General features: G+C 46.0%; 1 protein-coding gene across 1 annotated transcript in view; it reads left to right on the forward strand.

Moving 5' to 3' along the window:
• The window catches only part of CLSTN1 (calsyntenin 1), a 101,170-nt gene that overhangs the window by 38,993 nt on the left and 41,089 nt on the right, over positions 1-21,088 (forward strand). Inside the window, exon 2 of the mRNA XM_023215297.3 lies at positions 16,408-16,530. Coding sequence (XP_023071065.1) covers positions 16,408-16,530 — 123 coding nt within the window. The remainder of the gene's footprint in view (positions 1-16,407; positions 16,531-21,088) is intronic.

Raw genomic sequence — 21,088 nt, forward strand, 5'->3', positions numbered from 1 at the left:
TTTTTTTTTTTTTTTTTTTTTTTGAGAAGGAGTCTTGCTCTGTCGCCCAGGCTGGAGTGCAGTGGCGCGATCTCGGCTCACTGCAAGCTCCGCCTCCCAGGTTCACGCCATTCTCCTGGCTCAGCCTCTGGAGTAGCTGGGACTACAGGCGCCCGCCACCACGCCCGGCTAATTTTTTGTATTTTTTTAGTAGAGACGGGGTTTCACCATGTTAGCCAGGATGGTCTCGATCTCCCGACCTCGTGATCCGCCCGTCTCGGCTTCCCAAAGTGCCGGGATTACAGGCTTGAGCCACCGCGCCCGGCCTGTATTTTTTAGTAGAGACGGGGTTTCACCGTGTTAGCCAGGATGGTCTTGATCTTGTGACCTCATGATCCGCCTGTCTCGGCCTCCCAAAGTGCTGGGATTACAGGCTTGAGCCACCGCGCCCAGCCTATGGTTAGTTTTATTTATTTTACTTTATTTTTTTAGATGGGGTCTTGCTTTGTTCCCCAGGCTGGAGTGCAGTGGTGCAGTTATGACTCAATGTAGCCTCTACTAGCCAGGCTCAAGTGATTCTCCCACCTCAGCCTCCCACGTAGCTGGGACTACAGGCATGCATCACCACACCTGGCTAATTTTTGTATTTTTTACTAGAGATGGATTTCCCCATGTTGCCTTAGCTGGTTTTGAACTCTTGGGCTCAATCAATCCACCTTCCTTAGCCTCCCAAAGTGCTGGGATGATTACAGGTGTGAGCCACCTCTCCCAACTTATTTTATTTTTTTACCTTTAAGCTCTATTGGACTTGATATGGTTAGTTTTAAAAAGAGTTATCTTTTAGAGATGTATGATGTGGTATTGAGAGGGGAAGTTATATGATGTCTGATGTTTGCTTCAAAATAAATGCAATCAGTGTTGGGAGTGGGAGTGAAGTCAAACAAGATTCGCTCGACATGGATCTTTTTTTATTTTATTTTATTTATTTTATTGAGATGGAGTCTCGCTCTGTCGCCCAGGCTGGAGTGCAGGGGCGCCATCTCGGCTCACTGCAAGCTCCGCCTCCCGGGTTCATGCCATTCTCCTGCCTCAGTCTCCCGAGTAGCTGGGACTACAGGCGCCTGCCACCATGCCCGGCTAATTTTTTTTTTTTTTTTTTGTATTTTTAGTAGACACGGGGTTGCACCGTGTTAGCCAGGATGGTCTCAATCTCCTGACCTCGTGAGGAGATCTGATCTGCCTGCCTCGGCCTCCCAAAGTGCTGGGATTACAGGTGTGAGCCACCGCACCCAACCTAGAATGGTCATATTCTTTATTTTTATTTTTTTGAGACAGGGTCTCACTCTGTCATGCAGGCTGGAGTGCAGTGGCACCGTTTTGGCATTTTGCAGCCTCAACCTCCCAGGCTCAGGTCATCCTCCCACCTCAGCCTCCCAAGTAAGTGGGACTACAGGTGTGGCACCACCATGCCTGGCTAATTTTCCTATTTTTTGTAGAGACGGGGTCTCACCATGTTGGCCAGGCTGATCTTGAACTCCAGAGCTCAAGCGATCCACCTGCCTCAGCCTCCTAAAGTGCTGGGATTACAGGTTTGAGCCACTACGCTGGACCCTTAGTCAAATAGTCGAATTCATAATGACAGAAAATAGAATTTAATGGGTGCAAGATGAAATAAGTTCTAGAGACGGATAGTGGTGGTGATGGTTGGACAGCAGTGTGAATGTACTTAATGCTGTTGGCCTGTACGCTTAAAAATGATTAAGATGGTAAATTTTTGTACTGTGTATTTCCCACGTTAGAAAAACTTGTTTGGAATTTGGAGGAAAAATTAGAAGGCCCACTTTAAGCTTTCAAAAGTTGGAATTATAAGAAGTATGGATTACTTTGCGGATTCTGTTTCAAATTAATATTTTAATCTACCATGATACAAGCTCTGAGAGAGCAGGGGCTGTCTTACTCACCAGTATTTTCTTGGTACCTAGAAGACTACCTGGGCCTCAAGAAAGACGGATGGATGGATGGAAGAAGGGGGAAACAGAAGCCCCTTCCCCTGGATTCTCCTGTCCTGTCATCATTCCTCCTTAGCTCTCAGTTCTAGCTGGGGACAGCCCTGTCTCCGTGTGCAGGAGATACCTAGACTCTAAACTGCAGTCTCAGCCCAGCCCCTTCCCCTTCTAATCTCAGCCCTGCAGCCACCTCTTCACCCCCTGACTTGGTTCTCGGGGCTCTCCTGGCATCCCACCCTGAGGGTTATGTGCAGGGGTCCGGTCCCCTTGCTTCCTTTTTAGCGTTCAGGGTGGGATGTGCACCACGGAGAAGGACATGGGGGTTCCTTCTCGATCTGCTCCTGCTCATTCCCTGGTCTTGTCTCATGACATTCCCATGCATGCCTTGCGCTCCCCAACACGAGGAGCCCTGTGTAGCTCTCAGGCCCTGTGAGCTGGGTAGTGGTGATCCCACACCCAGCCATAGACCCCCTGGTGGCGGACAGGCAGGTGTCCCAGCCTTGTGAGCAAGAGAGTGGATCCATATGTGCAGAGCTTGCAAACTGCTCTCACCTTTCTTTTTCTTTCTTTCTTTTTTTTTTTTTTTTTTTTTGAGACAGAGTCTGGATGGATTGACTCCACTCCCAGCTGGAGTGGAGTGCAATGGTGCAATCTTGTCTTACTGCAACCTCCGCCTCTCGGGTTCAAGCAATTCTCCTGCCTCAGCCCCCCGAGTAGCTGGGATTATAGGCATGCGTCACCACACCTGGCTAATTTTTAGTATTTTCAGTAGAGATGGGGTTTCGCCATGTTGGCCAGGCTGGTCTTGAACTCTTGACTTCAGGTGATCCACCTGCCTCAGCCTCCCAAAGTGCTGGGATTACAGTCGTGAGCCACCACGCCTGGCCTCACCTTTCATAGGATAACTACATTGCGTGTAACAGTATGTGGTGGTATGATGCTTGTCCTGTGAAAAGTGAATAAATGCAGGGAAAGTTTCACTCACTGTACTATTAAAAAGATAATTGTTCTGTTAGCTTAAGAATTTGACACTTAATGTGTGTGGTTTTTTGTTTGTTTTGAGGCAGGGTCTCGCTCTGTCACCCAGTCTGGAGTGCAGTGGTGCGATCTCAGCTCACTGCAGCCTCCACCTCCCAGGCTCAAGCGATTCTCATGCCTCAGCCTCCCAAGTAGCTGGGAGGTCCCGAGTAGCTCCCAAGTGCACCATCATGCCCGGCTAATTTCTTTCCTGTTTTTCGTAGAGACAGGGTTTTATCATTTTGCCCAGGCTGGTCTCGAACTCCTAAACTCAAGCGATCCACCCACCTCAGCCTCCCAAATTGCTGGGATGACAGGCATGGCCTACCGTGCCTGGCGTTAATGTGTTTTTATTTTAAAAATTAACTTCAAGCTGGGTGGGGTGTCCCATGCCTGTAAGACAGAGTGAGACCCTGACTTGGAAAAAAAAAAAGAAATTCACATCAGTGTGATGCACAGTTTATTAAAGTGGCTCTTTTTAAAGTGCACAAGTGATGTTCATGTGGACATCGTCGGTTTTCCTTAACGAGGTAGATATGAGTCAGTGGTTCTCAAGGGAGGAGGGAGGAGGATTGCCTCCAGGGGATCTTGGGAAATGTCTGGAGACACTTCTGGTTGGCACATCTTTGTGGGGAGGCTGCGGGCATCCAGTGGTTTTGAGGCTGGGCTGCTGCTGAACATCCCACAATGCACGGGACAGCCCCACAGCTAAACGTCATCTGGCCCAGAAGGTCTGTCGTGCTGTTGAGAAACCCTGATCTAAATAATGTCTAAGCTATGTATTTGGTATTTCAATCAACACTTTAAGATTTAGTTTATTTGGGATTCTGATGAAGAAACCCTTAAACCTGTGCATACAGAATCTGTCTAGAGATTCTTTGGAAGTGTTCAGTCTTTGGGAAAAAAAATAAGAGTAATTAAAAAATCTGTTTTACAGCTGGGTGCAGTGGGTCACGCCTGTAATCCCAGCACTTTGGGAGACTGAGGCAGGCGGATCACATGAGGCCAGGAGTCTGAGACCAGACTGACCAATATGGTGAAACCCTGTCTCCACTAAAAATACAAAATTTAGCCGGGCATGATGGATCACCTGAGGTCAGGAGTTCAAGACCAGCCTGGCCAACATGGTGAAAACCCCTCTCCACTAAAAATGCCAAGAATTAGCCAGGAGTGGTGGCACACACTGTAGTTTTATTGCACTTCAGCCTGGGTGACAGAGCGAGACCCTCAAAAAAAAAAAAAAAAAAAAAAAAAGGAATTTATGACTAGGGACCGTACTTAGAGACCCAGAGAGAATGCCTTTCTATATTTTTATTTTAAAACTGTGGATATTTTACCTGTTCCAGATGCTTTTTTGAGGAAAAAAAGAATCAGCTGGAGATTTTAAACATAGAGTTTAAGACACTTTTCTAGGCAGATCATCTTTGACAAGGGTGTACTAGTTCGTCTTTGGAATAGCAGGATTTTAAAATCAAAGCCTGAGAACTTGGAGCGTGCAAGGGCACCTTTCGCCACCTGCTGGCAGTGTTCCTTAATTGCAGGTTCTTATGATAGACCAAGGTTTAAAAGTTGAATATGCAAATAAAACATGTAACAACATCATCTAGGATTTATAGGTGAGATGCCAACAGTCTCTTGAAATATTTAACTGTTGTTATTTAAGGGCAGATGTGATCAACCTACGTGTCATGATAAGAGGCAGACATCACACTCTTGTTTGAAACAGTGGATTTCTTTTTTCCTTAGAGATAGTCTTGCTCTCCCTGGGGCTGGACTGCAGTGGTGAGATCACTGGTTAGAGTGAGATCACAGCAGCCTCTAACTCCTGGGCTGAAACATTCCTCCTATCTCAGCCTCCTGAGTAGCTGGGACTACAGGCATGTGCCACCATGCCAGCTAATTTTTTTTTTTTTCCCCAAGATGGAGTCTCGCTTTGTCACCCAGGCTGGAGTGCAGTGATGCAATCTCTGCTCACTGCAAGCTCCGCCCCCCAGGTTCAAGAGAGTCCCCTGCCTCAACCTTCTGAGTAGCTGGGGTTACAGGCACATGCCACCATGCCGGTTAATGTTTTTTGTTTTGTTTTGTTTTGTTTTTTTGAGATGGAGTTTTGCTCCTGTCGCCCAGGCTGGAGTGCAGTGGTGCAATCCTGGCTCACTGTAACCTCCGCCTCCCTAGTTCAAGCAGTTCTCCTGCCTCAGCCTCCTGAGTATCTGGTATTACAGGCACCTGCCACCGTGCCCAGCTAATTTTTGGTTTTGTTTTTGTTTTTTTGGAGATGGAGTTTCACTCTTGTTGCCCAGGCTGGAGTGCAATAGCGTGGTCTCGGCTCACTACAACCTCTGCCTCCTGGGTTCAAGCAATTCCCTGGTCTCAGCCTCCCAAGTAGCTGGGATTACAGGCACCCACCACCACGCCTGGCGAATTTTTGTGTTTTTAGTAGAGACAGGGTTTTACCACGTTTGCCAGGCTGGTCTCGAACTCCTGACCTCAGGCCATCTACCCACCTCGGTCTTCCAAAGTGCTGGTATTACAGGCATGAGACACCACGCGGCCAATTTTTGTATTTTTTTAGTGGAGACGGGGTTTCACCATGGTTGGTCTCGAACTCCTGACCTCAGGTGATCCGCTCATCTCAGCCTCCCAAAGTGCTGGGATTACAGGTGTGAGACACTGTGCCCAGCCTAAGTTTTTGTGTTTTTAGTAGAAACAGAGTTTCACCACATTGGTCAGGCTGGTCTCGAACTCCTGACCTCAGGTGATCTACCCACCTCAGCCTCCCAAAGTGTTGGGATTATAGGCGTGAGCCACTGCACCCAGCCTAATTTTTTAAAACATTTATTTATAGAGACAGGATCACACCTTGTCACCCAGGCTGCTCTCAAACTTCTAGACTCAAAGCAGTCCTCCTACCTGGGCCTCCCAATTGGGATTATGGATGTGAGCCACTGCGCCAGACCGGAAACCATGGATTTCTAGTTACAAAGGCTACTTTACTTACCATCAGGTTATGTTCTAATAAACCCATTGTAAAGTCAAAAAATCCTAAGTTGAACCACTGTAGGCGAAGAACCATCCACATAAGTGAATAAACCGGAAAGGAACCGTTCGTGTACTGGGTTGATTGACATCAGGGCCACCCTGGGACCTGTGGTTGGCGCATGGGCTCTGCAGCCAACCTGCTGGAATCCCTGTTACTTGTGAGACTTAGGCATGGGTCCAGCCTCTCTCTGTTTTTTTTTTTTTTTTTGAGATGGAGTCTCGCTCTGTCACCCAGGCTAGAGTGCAATGGCGCAATCTCGGCTCACTGCAGCCTCTGCCTCCTGGGTTCCAGCGATTCTTCTGCGTCAGCCTCCTGGGTAACTGGGATTATAGGCATGTGCCACCATGCCTGACTGATTTTTGTATTTTCAATAGAGGCGGGATTTCACCATGTTGGCCAGGTTGGTCTTGAACTCCTGACCTCAGGTGATCTGCTCACCTTGGCCTCCCAAAGTGCTAGGATTACAGGTGTGAGCCACCACGCCTGGCCCAGGCCCAGCCTCTCTTTAGCCCACAGAGCTGGGATGTGCTGGGGCAGCATAGCTTATATTCATGTTAATCCTAAAGTTGATTATTATATTTTTTCATCTTGACTTATAAAGCGAATAATTTCTAATGACTAAAATCTGCCATAACCCTAAAAAACGAGTCATATCCTAAAATGATAGGTGTGTGCCCAGCTACAACCTGCACTTACAGAAGGGTTGATTGCCAGCTTTGGTTTTGCATTATTTTAAATTCATACTATGCCATTGAAAGTTTAGTTTTTCTTTTGAAACACATCACCTATCTAATAATTTATTAACTAACCATTCAAGATTTATTAGGCAAGCACTGAAATTCCTTTTTTTTTGGTTTTTTTTTTTTTTGAGACGGAGTCTCGCTCTGTTGCCCAGGCTGCAGTGCAGTAGAGTGATCTTGGCTCACCGCAACCTTCTCATCCCAGGTTCAAGCAATTCTCTGGTCTCAGCCTTCTGAGTAGCTGAGATTACAGGCGCCCGCCACTATGCCCAGCTAATTTTTTGTATTTTTAGTAGAGACGAGGTTTCACTATGTTGTCCAGGCTGGTCTCAAACTCCTGACCTTGTGATTCGCCTGCCTCAGCCTTCCAAAGTGCTGGGATTACAGGTGTGAGCCACCGCACCCAGCTTCAAATTACTTTTATGTAATAAAAGTAAACAGGAATTTGGCATGTTTGCTATGTTTCATTTTATACATTTTTTTAGGCCTCCATTTATAGGAAAACATAAATGATTTGAATTACAAATAATACTAACCTAAGCATTGTCATTACTTTTAAAATCTAAGTTTGTAGAAGTTTAATTTTTTACTCAATACAAAAATGACCCTGGTTCACACTATTAACTGCCCAACAAATTGTTTAAAAACTAAATAGTTTTTGTTAAAGATCAGATTACAAGAAATGTTTTCCATGCTCGTATTTTAAAAAACAAGATTCCGACATACATAATGAATCTAAATCTAAATTCACAAATAGTGACTGAAATTCTGTTAGCTTTCAGCCCGGTACAATATAAATCCACAGTTTTAATGCATAAACAATTCAAAATTAAAAGTTTATAGTGGAAATGTCAACAAGTCATAACTACTACACGTCACTACTGATGGGTTCCACTATACTTCAGGCACAGCAGATGTGTGCCTCTGATAGAGTGCTTAGAAAATGAAAGCTATCAGAGCCATCAATAAGGAATACATAAATATGAGCATGGTAATGTCAAAGCATTAGAGCTGTTAAAAAAAAGTGAATAAGCCGGGCGCGGTGACTCACACCTATAATCCCAGCACTTTGAGAGGCTGAGGTGGGCAGATCGGCTGAGGTTGGGAGTTCAAGACTAGCCTGACCAACATGAAGAAACGCCATCTCTACTAAAAATACAAAATTATCCAGGCGTGGTTGCACACGCCTGTAATCCCAGCTACCTGGGAGACTGAGGCAGGAGAATCGCTTGAACCCGGGAGGTGGAGATTGCTGTGAGCCGAGATCAAGCCACTGCACTCCAGCCTGGACAACAAGAGTGAAACTCCGTCTCAAAAAAAAAAAAAAAAAAAAGAAAGAAAAAAAATTAAGATGTGATGTAAACACATCTGATAGTTCTCTCTGTAAGCCACTTCCCACTGATTTATAATGCTATGGTTTTATAGTTCTTTTAAAAAGGAAAATTTTTCTACACTGCTGCATTCAGTATCATTGTACATTCTCGACTACAGTGCAGTCTTCAAATCATCTTGCAGAGCTGGACATATCTTGTCAGAATTTCCCCAGAAAGTCAGCTTGTCATATTTTCAGCAGCCTTTAGTGCTTCAGTAGCCTTGCGAAGCTCCTTAATAACCGATGATAAAGCTTCTGGGTTAATTTCTTGTTCATAAAGCCATACACAAATAGTTTCCATATCTAAGCCAGCATTCTAAATTCTTGAAATCTCAAGCAGAACGTGTGATTAGTACACGTTGAATACTCCTAATCCCAAAATCTGAAGTGTCAAATGCTCCAAAATCCGAAACTTTAAAAGCACTGACATGACACCACGGTGGAAAATTCCACACCTCCTGTGATGGATCAAAGTCAAAATGCAGGTGCACAACACACTTTTCATTCAGCATCCCGTCCATGGTCTCCTGCACTGCATTCAAATTCGCTGCCACGGCTACTCGCCATGGCTGAGGCCGAAGGAGGCGGGAGAATCAGTTTAGTTTGTTGTTTAAAACCTCCTAGAATGTGATGAAATGAATCAGGTATAGACTTTTCGACATAGGTAACATGTTCCCAGACTTGCGGCCAGTAGTCTCTTGTCTTTGCCATTTTTTTGTGGTGATGACAGAAACATCGGTCACTTGTTTCTATAGATGTTTTATAATGCAAATTGAATGTGATGAAATATTAAAAATATCACTCATTAAATATTTAAAAGTTCAGTCTTTGGAACTGGCCAGATCTCATTCTACTGCCAGCTTAAGAGCAATTTAGAAAATTTGAATTATAAAACTGGAATACTGGGAACATAGTGACACAGTTATTTTTCCACTGAACCCTTAGCCATTTCAGCTGCAGGCCTTTCCATTCAGGCAGCAGAAACACATTTTACATTACTACTCATGATGGGTTTTCTGTAATGTGCTCTGCCTGGTATTTTTACATCCTGTTGGGTTAAATAAAGACATAAATTCATTTAGTTTAAGTCTCAAGAGTTTTATGGACTCAAATATTAGAGTAATCTTTAGTATTTATAGTGCTTGTAATTTTATTAATAAAATCTTAAAGTATGAAGCCAAATTGGAATCAAATATTGTTATTAATGGCAAATTGAACTTGCAATTTTTGCTTTAAAATGGAAGATTGGAGGCCGAGTGCTGTGGCTCATGCCTGTAATCCCAGCACTTTGGGAGGCCAAGGCAGGCAGAGGTCGGGAGTTCAAGACCAGCCTGGCCAACATGGTGAAACCCTGTCTCTACTTAAAACACAAAAAAATTAGCCGAGCGTGGTGATGCACGTCTGTAATTCCAGCTACTCAGGAGGCTGAGGCAGGAGAATCTCTTGAACCCGGGAGGCAGAGGTCGCAGTTAGCCAAGATTGCACCATTCATTGCACTTCAGCCTGGACAACACAGTGAGACTCCATCTCAAAAAAAATTAAATAAATAAAAACAAAATACAGTAAAATAAAATGAAAGATTGGTAACAAACAATGGAGTTTTTTTTTTTTTTTTTTTTTGGAGTCCTTTCTTTAAAATGGCCCATCTTACATCTGTAACTCCAAGCTTCTTCCAGCCTACATCATAGCGTGGTTTATTTTAAGATACCTGAGCTGGGTGTTGTGGCTCACACCTGTAATCCCAGCACTTTGGGAGGCCGTGGTGGAAGAATTGCTTGAGTTCAGGAGTTTGACACCAGCCTGGGCAACAGAGTGAGACTTCATCTCAACTAAAAAAAAAAAAAATTTGTTTTTTGAGTCGGAGTTTTGCTCTTGTCGCCCAGGCTGGAGTGCAGTGGTGTGATCTTGGCTCACCGCAACCTCCAACTCCTGGGTTCAGGCGATTCTCCTGCCTCAGCCTCCCGAGTAGCTGGGATTACAGGCACCCGCCACCACGCCTGGCTAACTTTTGTATTTTTTTAGGAGAGACGGGGTTTCACCATGTTGGCCAGGCTGGTCTCAAACTCCTGACCTCAGGTGATCCACCCGCCTTGGCCTCCCAGAGTGCTGGGATTACAGGCGTGAGCCACCCACACCCAGCCCCTTATTCTCTTCTTAGCCAATCTCTTGTCTCAGAGCAGCCTATGCATGGGGGGAGAAGACGGATTTCAAAGACAATTTTATTTTTGGGCTTTATGGTCTGGGTTTGATTTCATATTAAGTCCCCCTGTAATCTAACCTTCCGTAGCTTAACCTTTTCCAGACTGATGTCTTTGACCTGTTGGTTTCATGCGTTGCCTCTAGATTTCTAGCTCTCTTGCTCAGAACATCCACCTGGAGAAACAAACAAAAATTAAGAAACACCTTCGCAGTATCTTTTGAATTCCCAGCTCCAAAGCTATCTTCTCCGTGAGGGAATTCATAAACCAGGGCAACTGATCTGATTTGTACGTTCAAGGTTTCTTAAATATTCACTCATTTCCCAAATAGTTCCTGCGTGTGTGCTGAGCATAGTTCCAGGTATTGGGAATTAGCAGAGAATGAAAAGGCCACTTCCTCACAGTCCGTGTGTGTGTGTGTGTGTGTGTGTATTGGGGGAGAAATAACACCACCACCTTTTGATACTTGGTAGGTGCCAGACACTCTTCTGAGCATTTTACTTGAATGACCTGTGATTGCATGTTTGATCACACAACGACCTGTGCAATGGGGACTGTTACTGTCCTCGTTTTATAGATGAGGAAGCGAAGGCCCTGAGGTCGCAGGCCCTTGGGAGCCCAGGCGGGGCCCACCCAGGCCACTGGGCCCCGGGTTCCAGTTCCCTCCCCTGCTGTCTTCTCCCCGGGTGTTGGAACAGAGGGACAGAGTGAGGGTGGTGAGAGCAGCAGGAAGGACCTTTTGAGCAGAGAGCCCGAGTGAGATAATGAGTCCCTGAAACCCTGGCAGGATGCGAGAGGGCAGAATTGCAACAATATTAAGACATTATTTGACATTTTTCTCACTCTCTTAGGCTGCACTGTGGCATTTTCTGGAGACTATATGCAGGGGAGCAGGGCAGCATGCTGAGTGCAGGGGGAGTGGGGGTAGAGACGAGAACCCAGGTGTCTTCTGTGAAAGCAGACAACAAAGATTTGCGGAAACGGAAAACTGTTGCCACTTCTCTTAGTAAGCTATGTTTTCAGAAAGTTATTTTCATAAAAATATTATTTATGTGAATGTATTATATAATGTGTTTCATTTTTAAATGAGTTAATAAGTGTTAAAATTATCTTTTGTTGTTGTTGTTGTTTGAGACATAGTCTCGCTCTGTGGCCCAGGCTGGAGTGCAGTGGTGAGATCTCAGCTCACTGCAGCCTTCTCCTCCCGGGTTCAAGTGATTCTCCTGCCTCAGCCTCCTGAGTAGCTGGGACTACAGGCGTGTGCCACCACGCCCAGCTAATTTTTGTATTTTTAGTAAAGACAGGAGGGTTTCACCATGTTGGTCAGGCTGGCCTTGAACTCCTGACTTCAAGTGATCCGCCTGCCTCGGGCTCCCAGAGTGCTGGGATTACAGGCGTGAGCCACCACGCCCAGGCTTTTCTTTTCTTTTCTTTTTCTTTTGTGAGACAGAGTCTCGCTCTGTCATCGAAGCTGGAGTGCAGTGGTGCGATCTTGGCTCACTGCAACCTCCACCTGCTGGATTCAAGGAATTCTCCTGCCTCAGCCTCCTGAGTAGCTGGGTCTACAGGTGTGTGTCACCACACCCAGCTGATTTTTGTATTTTTAGTAAAGACAGGAGGGTTTCACCATGTTGGCCAGGCTGGTCTCAAACTCATGACCTCAAGTGATCTGACCCACCTCCCAACACACTGGGAATTACAGGCATGAGACACCACCCCCGGGCTGGTTTTAATTTTCAGTGTAGTAAATGCTGATAGATGGATGGATGGATGGATAGATGATTAACTGACTGACTGACCAGTCCATTTAAACAAAAGCTGTTTGGGGCCCTCAGTAACTTTTTGGTGTACAGGGATCTGAGACCCCAAAGTTGAAGACCCATTGTTATAGAAACTTCACTCTGGTTGCTGAGTGAGAACTGGGAACAGGGAGGCTGGTTACTTGGCTTTTGTGACCTTTCAGGTGAGCAGGAGGAGGATAAGAAATGGCTGTGTCTCAGTGTATTCGTATGCATGTGGATTTTTTAAAAAAATGTAAACTACAGCAAACTGTTCCCATCTCTAGCATTTTGAAGGGTGCAGTTCAGTGGTGTCAAGTACATTCCCATCATTGTGCAGCCAGTCTCCAAACTCCTTTCATCTCACAAAACCGCAAGTTCATACCCATTAAACAACCACTCCCCAGGGTCTGAATTTATTCAGAAAGTGAAGCCAGAAGGATTTGCTCTTGGCTTGGATGTGGTGTGTACAAATGTCTGGTAAATGTTTCATTAATTAGAGAGGAGGCAGCGGCTTGGTGCGGTGGCTCACGCCTGAAATCCCAGCACTTTGGGAGGTCGAGGCGGGCGGATCAGAAGGTCAGGAGTTGGTAGACCAGCCTGGCCAACATGGCGAAACCCCGTCTCTACTAAAAATGCAAAAACTGAGCGTGGTGGTGCTCGCCTGTAATCCCAGCTACTCGGGAGGCTGAGGCAGGAGAATTGCTTGAACCTGAGAGACGGAGGTTGTAGTGAGCTGAGATTGCGCCATTGCACTCCAGCCTGGGTGACAGCTCCATCTCAAAAAAAAAAAAAAAAAAGAGAGGAGACAGCTTTGTTCTGATCTGTCTTCCTTCCAGATGCAAGCCTTCACACACCTACTCTGAGTCTTACACATAAGCATGAGCCTCCTCCCCGTGTGCCACTCTGGGGAAGGTGCAGGTACAGCAGAGGTAGCATCACATCCTGGAATACTGCACGAAGATCCTTCTGAATTGACTCACACTTACAGAACCTGAGTGGTTCAATAAGTAGACCCCGTCTACTTGGAAACAAAATTTTCAAACCATTTCTTTCCATCTTTTCAGATCAGCTTAATCGAGGAGTCCCCTGGTTCATACATACTCTGAGGTTATAATGGAAGCTGTTAACCCCCCACCCTTTTTTTTTGAGACGGAGTCTTGCTCTGTCTCCCAGGCTGGAGTGCAGTGGCGCGATCTTGGCTCACTGCAAGCTCCGCCTCCCGGGTTCATGCCATTCTCCTGCCTCAGCCTCCTGAGTAGCTGGGACTACAGGTGCCCGCCACCACGCCCAGCTAAATTTTTGTATTTTTAGTAGAGACGGGGTTTCACCGTGTTAGCCAGGATGATCTCGATCTCCTCACCTTGTGATCCCCCTGCCTCGGCCTCCCAAAGTGCTGGGATTACAGGCGTGAGCCACCACACGCGGCCGGAAGCTGTTAACCCTCTTTAGGTGAACATACAAGGAAAATGGAAAGATTTGAGGTGTGGGACAGCGCCCTCAGTGTGCGTGTGGAGGTACTGCGGGCCCAGGGAGGGATTCATGGCCACCAGGAGGATGTCTGACATTGACTCCCAGGAGCCAAGCCCTAGGCTAAGCAAAGTGGACTGGGGCTAGTCTTCTCAGGGAAGTGAGGTCTGCAGCGGCCAAAAAAGCAAAAGTGGCAGTTCTGGTAGAGTATCAGTCAAGAAGGAACAAGATAGCACTTCTCCAGTGATCTGGGCCATCACTGTGAGGAGGGTGGGGGTATGTTAAGAGATCAGTTTGTCAGAGGCATTTGAACCAGGGTGACTCCATCTCTGATAGCGCTGGGTGAAATAAGGCTGAGATCTATTGGGCTGCATTCCTAGAAGGTTAAGGCATTCTAAGTCACAGGATGATATAGGAGGTCAGCACAAGACACAGGTCACAAAGACCTTGTGTATGAAACAGGTTGCCATAAAGAAGCTGGCGGAAACCCAACAAAACCAAGATAGGGACGAAAGTGACTTCTGGTCGTCCTCACTGCTCATTGTATGCTAATTATAATACATTAGCATGCCAAGAGACCCACCTGCACCATGACAGTTTACAAATGCCATGGCAACGTCAGGAAGTTACTCTGTGTGGTCTAAAAGGGGGAGGAGCCCTCAGTTTTGGGAATTTCCCACATCTTTCCAGGAAAACTCATGAATAATCCACCCTTTGTTTAGCATATAATCAAGAAATAACCATAAAAATAGCCAACCAGCAGCCCTCAGGGCTGCTCTGCGGGTGGCGTGGTCGCTCTTTCTTCCTTTACTTTCTTTCTTTCTTTCTTTTTTTTTTTTGAGACGGAGTCTCGCTCTGTCGCCCAGGCTGGAGTGCAGTGGCCGGATCTCAGCTCACTGCAAGCTCCGCCTCCCGGGTTTACGCCATTCTCCTGCCTCAGCCTCCCGAGTAGCTGGGACTACAGGCGCCCGCCACCTCGCCTGGCTAGTTTTTTTCTTCTTTTTTTTAGTAGAGACGGGGGTTTCACCGTGTTAGCCAGGATGGTCTCGATCTTCTGACCTCGTGATCCGCCCGTCTCGGCCTCCCAAAGTGCTGGGATTACAGGCTTGAGCCACCGCGCCCGGCCCCTTTACTTTCTTAATAAAGTTGCCTTCACTTTATGGACTTGCCCCGAATTCTTACTGTGTGAAGTCCAGTAACACCATCTTGGGGGCTGGATTGGGACACTTTTCCGGTAATAAGTTAATGTGCTTAAGGTCACGCAGCTCATAATAGAGGGAGACTGGAATTGGACCCCAAGCCTAACTCTAAAATGGATTATTCTTTTTTTTTTTTTTTTTTTTGAGGCGGAGTCTTGCTCTGTCGCCCAGTCTGGAGTGCAGTGGCGCTATCTTGGCTCGCTGCAACCTCCACCTCAGGTTCAGGCGATTCTGCCTCAGCCTCCCAAGTAGCTGGGATTACAGGTGTGTGCCACTACGCCCGGCTAATTTTTGTGTTTTTAGTAAAGACAGGTTTTCAACATATTGGCCAGGCTGGTCACGAACTCCTGACCTCAGGTGATCCGCCCTCGTCAGCCTCCTAAAGTGCTGGGATTATAGGTGTGAGCCACCATGCCCGGATGGATTATTCTTAAATACTCTTGTTTTCAGTCAAGTGGTGGGTTTTTCTGAAATTCTGCATTTAGTTTTATTTTAATACTTTATTGCGTTTTGCATCTTTGCTTTACATTATTGGTAGTAATACGAATTTAAAATTAATATTGGGCAGCTGGGCACGGTGGCTTAATGAGTGAGTGAGCTGAGATCGTACCACTATGTTCCAACCTGGGCAACAGAGAAAAAAGATAAAAATAGGCCGGGCGCGGTGGCTCAAGCCTGTAATCCCAGCACTTTGGGAGGCCGAGACGGGCAGATCACGAAGTCAAGAGATCGAGACCATCCTGGCTAACCCGGTGAAACCCCGTCTCTACTAAAAAAGTACAAAAAGCTAGCCAGGCGAGGTGGTGGGCGCCTGTAGTCCCAGCTACTTGGGAGGCTGAGGCAGGAGAATGGCATAAACCCGGGAGGCGGAGCTTGCAGTGAGCTGAGATCCGGCCACTGTGCTCCAGCCTGGGCGACAGACCGAGACTCCGTCTCAAGAAAAAAAAGAAAAAAATAATAATACTGGGGCCAGGTGCCATGGCTCACGCCTGTAATCCCAAGACTTTGGGAGGCCAAGGCAGGCAAATCACTTGAGCCCCAGGAGTTTAAGACCAGCCTGGGCAACATGGTGAAAGCCTGTCTGTACAAAGAGTTTAAACAAAAGTAGCCAAGTGTGGTGGTGCAAACACACAGTCCCAGCTACCTGGGAGGCTGAGGGGGGAGGATCACCTGAGCCTGGGAGATTGAGGCTGCAGTGAGCCATGATTACACCACTGTGCTCCAGCCTGGGTGGCAGAGCAAGACTCTGTCTCAAAAAATCATAAAGAAGTGAAAATGCCATTCTCTGTAACTTTTCAGTGATAGACTGAAAACGGAGATAGGCTTTCTGTAGCCATCAGTCTTTTTTTTTTCTTGATTTCTAGAGCAATTTATTTCTTATTTCTAGTTGCTTCATGGATTCGGATAATTTCTACATTACTTATTCTGGAATTTAGAATTTCATCTCATTTGGGTCTTGATACCAAATTTTGCGACAGAACTGTGAGCACTGCCTTCAAGCCTAATGAGAGTTTTATTATTTTATAGCAAGTGTATGTCTTCAGAAGTAGTGGAGTTGAAAATACTTTTTCTAACCTCGTCTATTTTCTTCTTTTGTTTTAAATGCAGTTAACAAGCACAAGCCCTGGCTGGAGCCCACCTACCATGGCATAGTCACAGAGAACGACAACGCGGTGCTTCTCGACCCCCCTCTGATCGCGCTGGACAAAGATGCGCCTCTGCGATTTGCAGGTAGGAACGGGGGTTTTCACAGACTCTTGAGGAATCTGGCCCGGTCAGGAAGCGTTCCGCACATCCCATTTGGATAATACTCAGCGTTTCTGAAAATGTCTCCATAGCTGAGGGTTATTTGTAGCTCCTTTGTACCATGTTTTTTTGTTTTTGTTTTTTTCCTTTTAATAGTTGGGGTAGCTGACAAAAAGGCCTGTTCTTATAGTTGAAAAGCAAGCTGTTTAATCTCATTGCATCATTTTTTTCTTTGTCTTAATGTAGCCAGATAACACCTAGACCAGTGCATCCTTGGCTCTAGTGTGCACACGGAGTACCTGAGGAATGTAGAGACAGCGGGTCTGGGAGGACCTGAGATTCTGCCTTTCTCACCTGCTTGTAGGTGCTGCTGGTCCTTGAGTGGTGTGGAGCCAGAGAATCACAGCGCCAGGGGTTCCTTGCATTACCTAGATTTCCATGTCGTGAGAAGACTTATTTGAAGAAGTTGAGCAGTCTTTATAGAGGCATGCTTTTGGCATAGATTTTACCTTCAGTGAATTTTTAACTTGAGTTACTTCATAAGATTGTAGCCTCCATCTTTATAGAGACATACCTGTAGCATTGCTTTGGAGATTTTCATACTATAATAACATTTAATAGCGTTTTCCAAGTCAGAGCTGTTCTGGCTTCACATTGGGTCCTTAACTGATAGAGAATGGACTGTGTCACCTTTTTTCTGCCTCAGAGTTGGAATTGACATTGTAAAGTTAATTTTTAAGAGTTATTTTCGCATATTTTTCCAGATCAAATCTTCTCCTGCATGGCTGGGCACAGTGACTCACGCCCGTAATCTCAGCACGTGGGAGGCTGAGGCAGGAGGATTGCTTGAGTCTAGCAGGTGGAGGCTGCAGTGAGCTGTGATTGTGCCACTGCACTCCAGCCTGGGCAACAGAGCAAGACCTCATCTCAGAAAACAAAACAAACAAAAACTTCTCATATTAAAGAGTGTTCTGGCTGGGCACAGTGGCTTACACCTGTAATCCCAGCACTCTGGGAGGCCGAGGTGGGCGGATCAACAGGTCAGGAGATTGAGACCATCCTGGCTAACACGGTGAAAACCTGTCTCTACTAAAAATATATATATAAAAATATTAGCCAGGTGTGGTGGCGGGTGCCTGTAGTTCCAGCTACTCAGGAGGCTGAGGCAGGAGAATGGCATGAACCCGGGAGGCGGACGTTGCAGTGAGTCGAGATTGTGCCACTGCACTCCAGACTGGGCGACAGAGCGAGACTCTGTTTCAAAAAAAAAAAAGACTGTTCTGTTTGCCTAGGGACAAATAAGAAAAATTGGATGAATTTGTATGAAATGTATGTTAATTTTACTATAGTAAGTTGAGGGAAATAAACATGAGTTTGTTTCTGAAGAGCTGTTTGAAAAATAAATTTGTACTTCATTCTGTTTAAGAGCCGCATCACATTTTCAGCAGCCTCACCTGTGAACCAGCTTGTGCTGTAAAGATAGAGCCTCCCAAGTTGTTTTGTGTGTTTATTGATTTTCAGAGAGAAATCTGATGGAAAGGACAGTAGAGGCAGTACCCCATGCCGGGAACACACACACAGCATTTGTCCAGTTGCTGGGGTGATTATTTTTGTTTTTTTCCCTAGATTTTTTTTTTTCCTTCTTCTGAAACAGTGTCTTGCCCTGTTGCCCAGTCTGGAGTGCAGTGGCGCCATCTTGGCTCACTGCACCCTCCGCCTCCCGGGTTCAAGCAGTTCTCCTGCCTCAGCCTCCTGAGTAGCTGGGATTACAGGCGCCCGCCACCATGCCCAGCTAATTTTTGTATTTTTACTAGAGACGGGGTTTCACCATGTTGGCCAGGCTGGTCTCGAACCCCTGACCTTGTGATCCGCCTGCCTCGGCCTCCCAAAGTGCTGGGATTACAGGTGTGAGCCACCATGCCCGTCCTAATTTTTGTATTTTTAGTAGAGACGAGGTTTCAATATGTTCAGGCTGGTGTCGAACTCCTGGCCTCAGGTGATCCACCTGCCTTGGCCTTGAAAAGTGCTAGTGGATAGATCATTTTAACAGAATTACTTAGCTTATGTTTTTAGCAGTTTTATATACATTTCTGACATTTAATGCATTTCAGGAAGTGACTGCAGTTCAGGCTTCAGTATTTGCCCCCTCAGGTCCTCCTTTGCCTTGTGAAGTATCAGCGGTCCTGTTGTTCGTGCAGCATGATCCTACTATGTTGTTAATAATTGATGCACTATTTTATTTTGTATTTTATTTTATTTATTTTGTTTTTGAGATGGCGTCTTGCTTTGTTGCCTAGGCTGTAGTGCAGTGGTGCAATCTTGGCTCACTGCAACCTCCGCCTCCCAGATTCAAGCAATTCTCCTGCCTCAGCCTCCCATTAGCCGGGATTACAGGTGCCCGCCACCATGCCCAGCTAATTTTTGTATTTTTAGTAGAGACAGGGTTTCACCATGTTGGCCAGGCTGGTCTTGAACTCCTGACCTAAGGTGATCCGCCCGCCTTGGCCTCCCAAAGTGCTGGAATTACAGGTGTGAGCCACCATGCCCAGCCAATAATGCATGCACTTATAAAGCATGCATAGCAATATCCCAGGCACTACTCTACGTACTGTACAAATATAAATTTGTATTTAATCCCTCATAACCATAAGATAGTAAATACACTTTTCTGCATTAAAGGCAGGAACCGGAGGCATAGAATAGTTAAGCTGTTGCTCTGGGTATGTAGCTGGTCGGTGGTGCAGAGGCAGGGCTCCAGCCCAGACAGGAAGGCTGTCTGCTATGATGCGGTAGCTACATATGTAACTGCACGAAGTTCACAAGGAAATAAGAAATGAAATACACGTGGAGTGTTAACTTTGAAGGAAAAAGTCGTATCAATGAAATACCTTTTTTTCTTACTGTTTTTTTTATTTAATTTTATTGTATATTTCTTTTTTTTTTTTTTTTTTTTTTTTGAGATGGAGTCTTGCTCTGTCCCCCTGGCTGGAGTGCAGTGGTGCAATCTTGGCTCACTGCAAGCTCCGCCTCCCGGGTTCACTCCATTCTCCTGCCTCAGCCTCCTGAGTAGCTGGGACTACAGATGCCGGCCGCCACCGCGCCTGGCTTATTTTTTGTATTTTTAGTAGAGACGGGGTTTTCACCGTGGTCTCGATCTCCTGACCTTGTGATCCACCCGCCTCGGCCTCCCAAAGTGCTGGGATTAAGATATTCTAGATGAAATAATACTTATACAGGTTTATTTTTTAGAGATTCTCAGGTTTTTTGCTGATGTACAAAAATTGTATGTTGTGATATGTATATATTTTAACTGTATAGAAAAGCAATTTAAATCCAAGCTATAGTGGTAACTTGGTTGTATTTGCCATAGTGGATAGATAAGTCAGTATTTTCCTTTTGGATATTTTCATGGGGGAAGCACAGTTACTCTTATATATAATATTTTTTCTTTCTTTTTTCTTTTTTGGAGATAATTCATATGCCACAAAAATCACCCTTTTGAAGTGTACAGCTCATTGAATTTTAGAATGTTGGCCAAAAACCATGCACCTGCCAACCACTGTCTAACTCCAGAACATTTTCGTCACCCCAAAAAGGAACCCTTGCACCAAGTAGCAGTCACCCCTCAGTCTCCTCCACTCCCCAGCCCTGGCAGCCACTACAGATTTCTCTATTCTGGATAATCATGTAAATACACTGTGGCTTTTTGTGATGGGCGTCTCACTTCCATCGTGATGATTTCACAGTTTACCTGTGTTAGGTGCCTAGCAGCCTCTCATTACTTTTTTACTGGTGGATATTACTCCATTCTATGAATAGACCACATTTTGTTTCTCTGTTCATCCACTGATGGACATTTGGTTTGCTTCTACTTTTTGGTTATTATGGGTCATGCTGCTGCGAACATTCCTGTACAGGTGTTTGTGTGGACATAGGTTTTCGGTCCTTTAGTATACACACAGGAGTGCAGCTGATCCCTTTGACTGAAGTGTGGGGTGCTGTCCCTCTGCTGGAGGAGTGGGCAGCTGCATGGAGGGAAGGGAGCACCTGACCTGCTGCCATATCCCTCCTTACCTCCCTGCCTCCTTCCCTCCTTCCTTTCCTCCTTCCCTCCTTCCCTCCCTCTGTCCTTTTCTTCCTCTCTCTCCTTCCCTCCCTCCCTCCCTCTGTCTTTTCTTTTCTCTCTCCTTCCCTCCTTCCCTCCTTCCCTCCCTCCCTCCCTCCCTCCATCCGTCCTTTTCTTCCTCTCTCCCTCCCTCTCCCCTCCCTTTTTCCCACCCTCCCTCTTTCCATCCTTTCCTTCCTCTCTTCCTCCTTCCTTCCCTTCATCCCTCCCTCCTTCTGTTCCCCCTTCCCTCACTCCCTTCTTCCCTCCTTTCCCCTTTTCCCCCCTCCCTCCCTCCCTGCCTGGCTTCCTCCTTCCCTCCCTCCCTCTTTCCCTCCCTCCTTTACTTTCTCCCTTTGTTTCTTCCTCCCTCCCTCCCCTTCTGTTGCTTTGGTGCCACCCAGCACAGAACCCTGCCCCATGGTGCCACCCAGCACA

The sequence above is a fragment of the Piliocolobus tephrosceles genome, chromosome 1 (genome assembly GCF_002776525.5).
Source record: "Piliocolobus tephrosceles isolate RC106 chromosome 1, ASM277652v3, whole genome shotgun sequence".
Classification (NCBI taxonomy): domain Eukaryota; kingdom Metazoa; phylum Chordata; class Mammalia; order Primates; family Cercopithecidae; genus Piliocolobus; species Piliocolobus tephrosceles.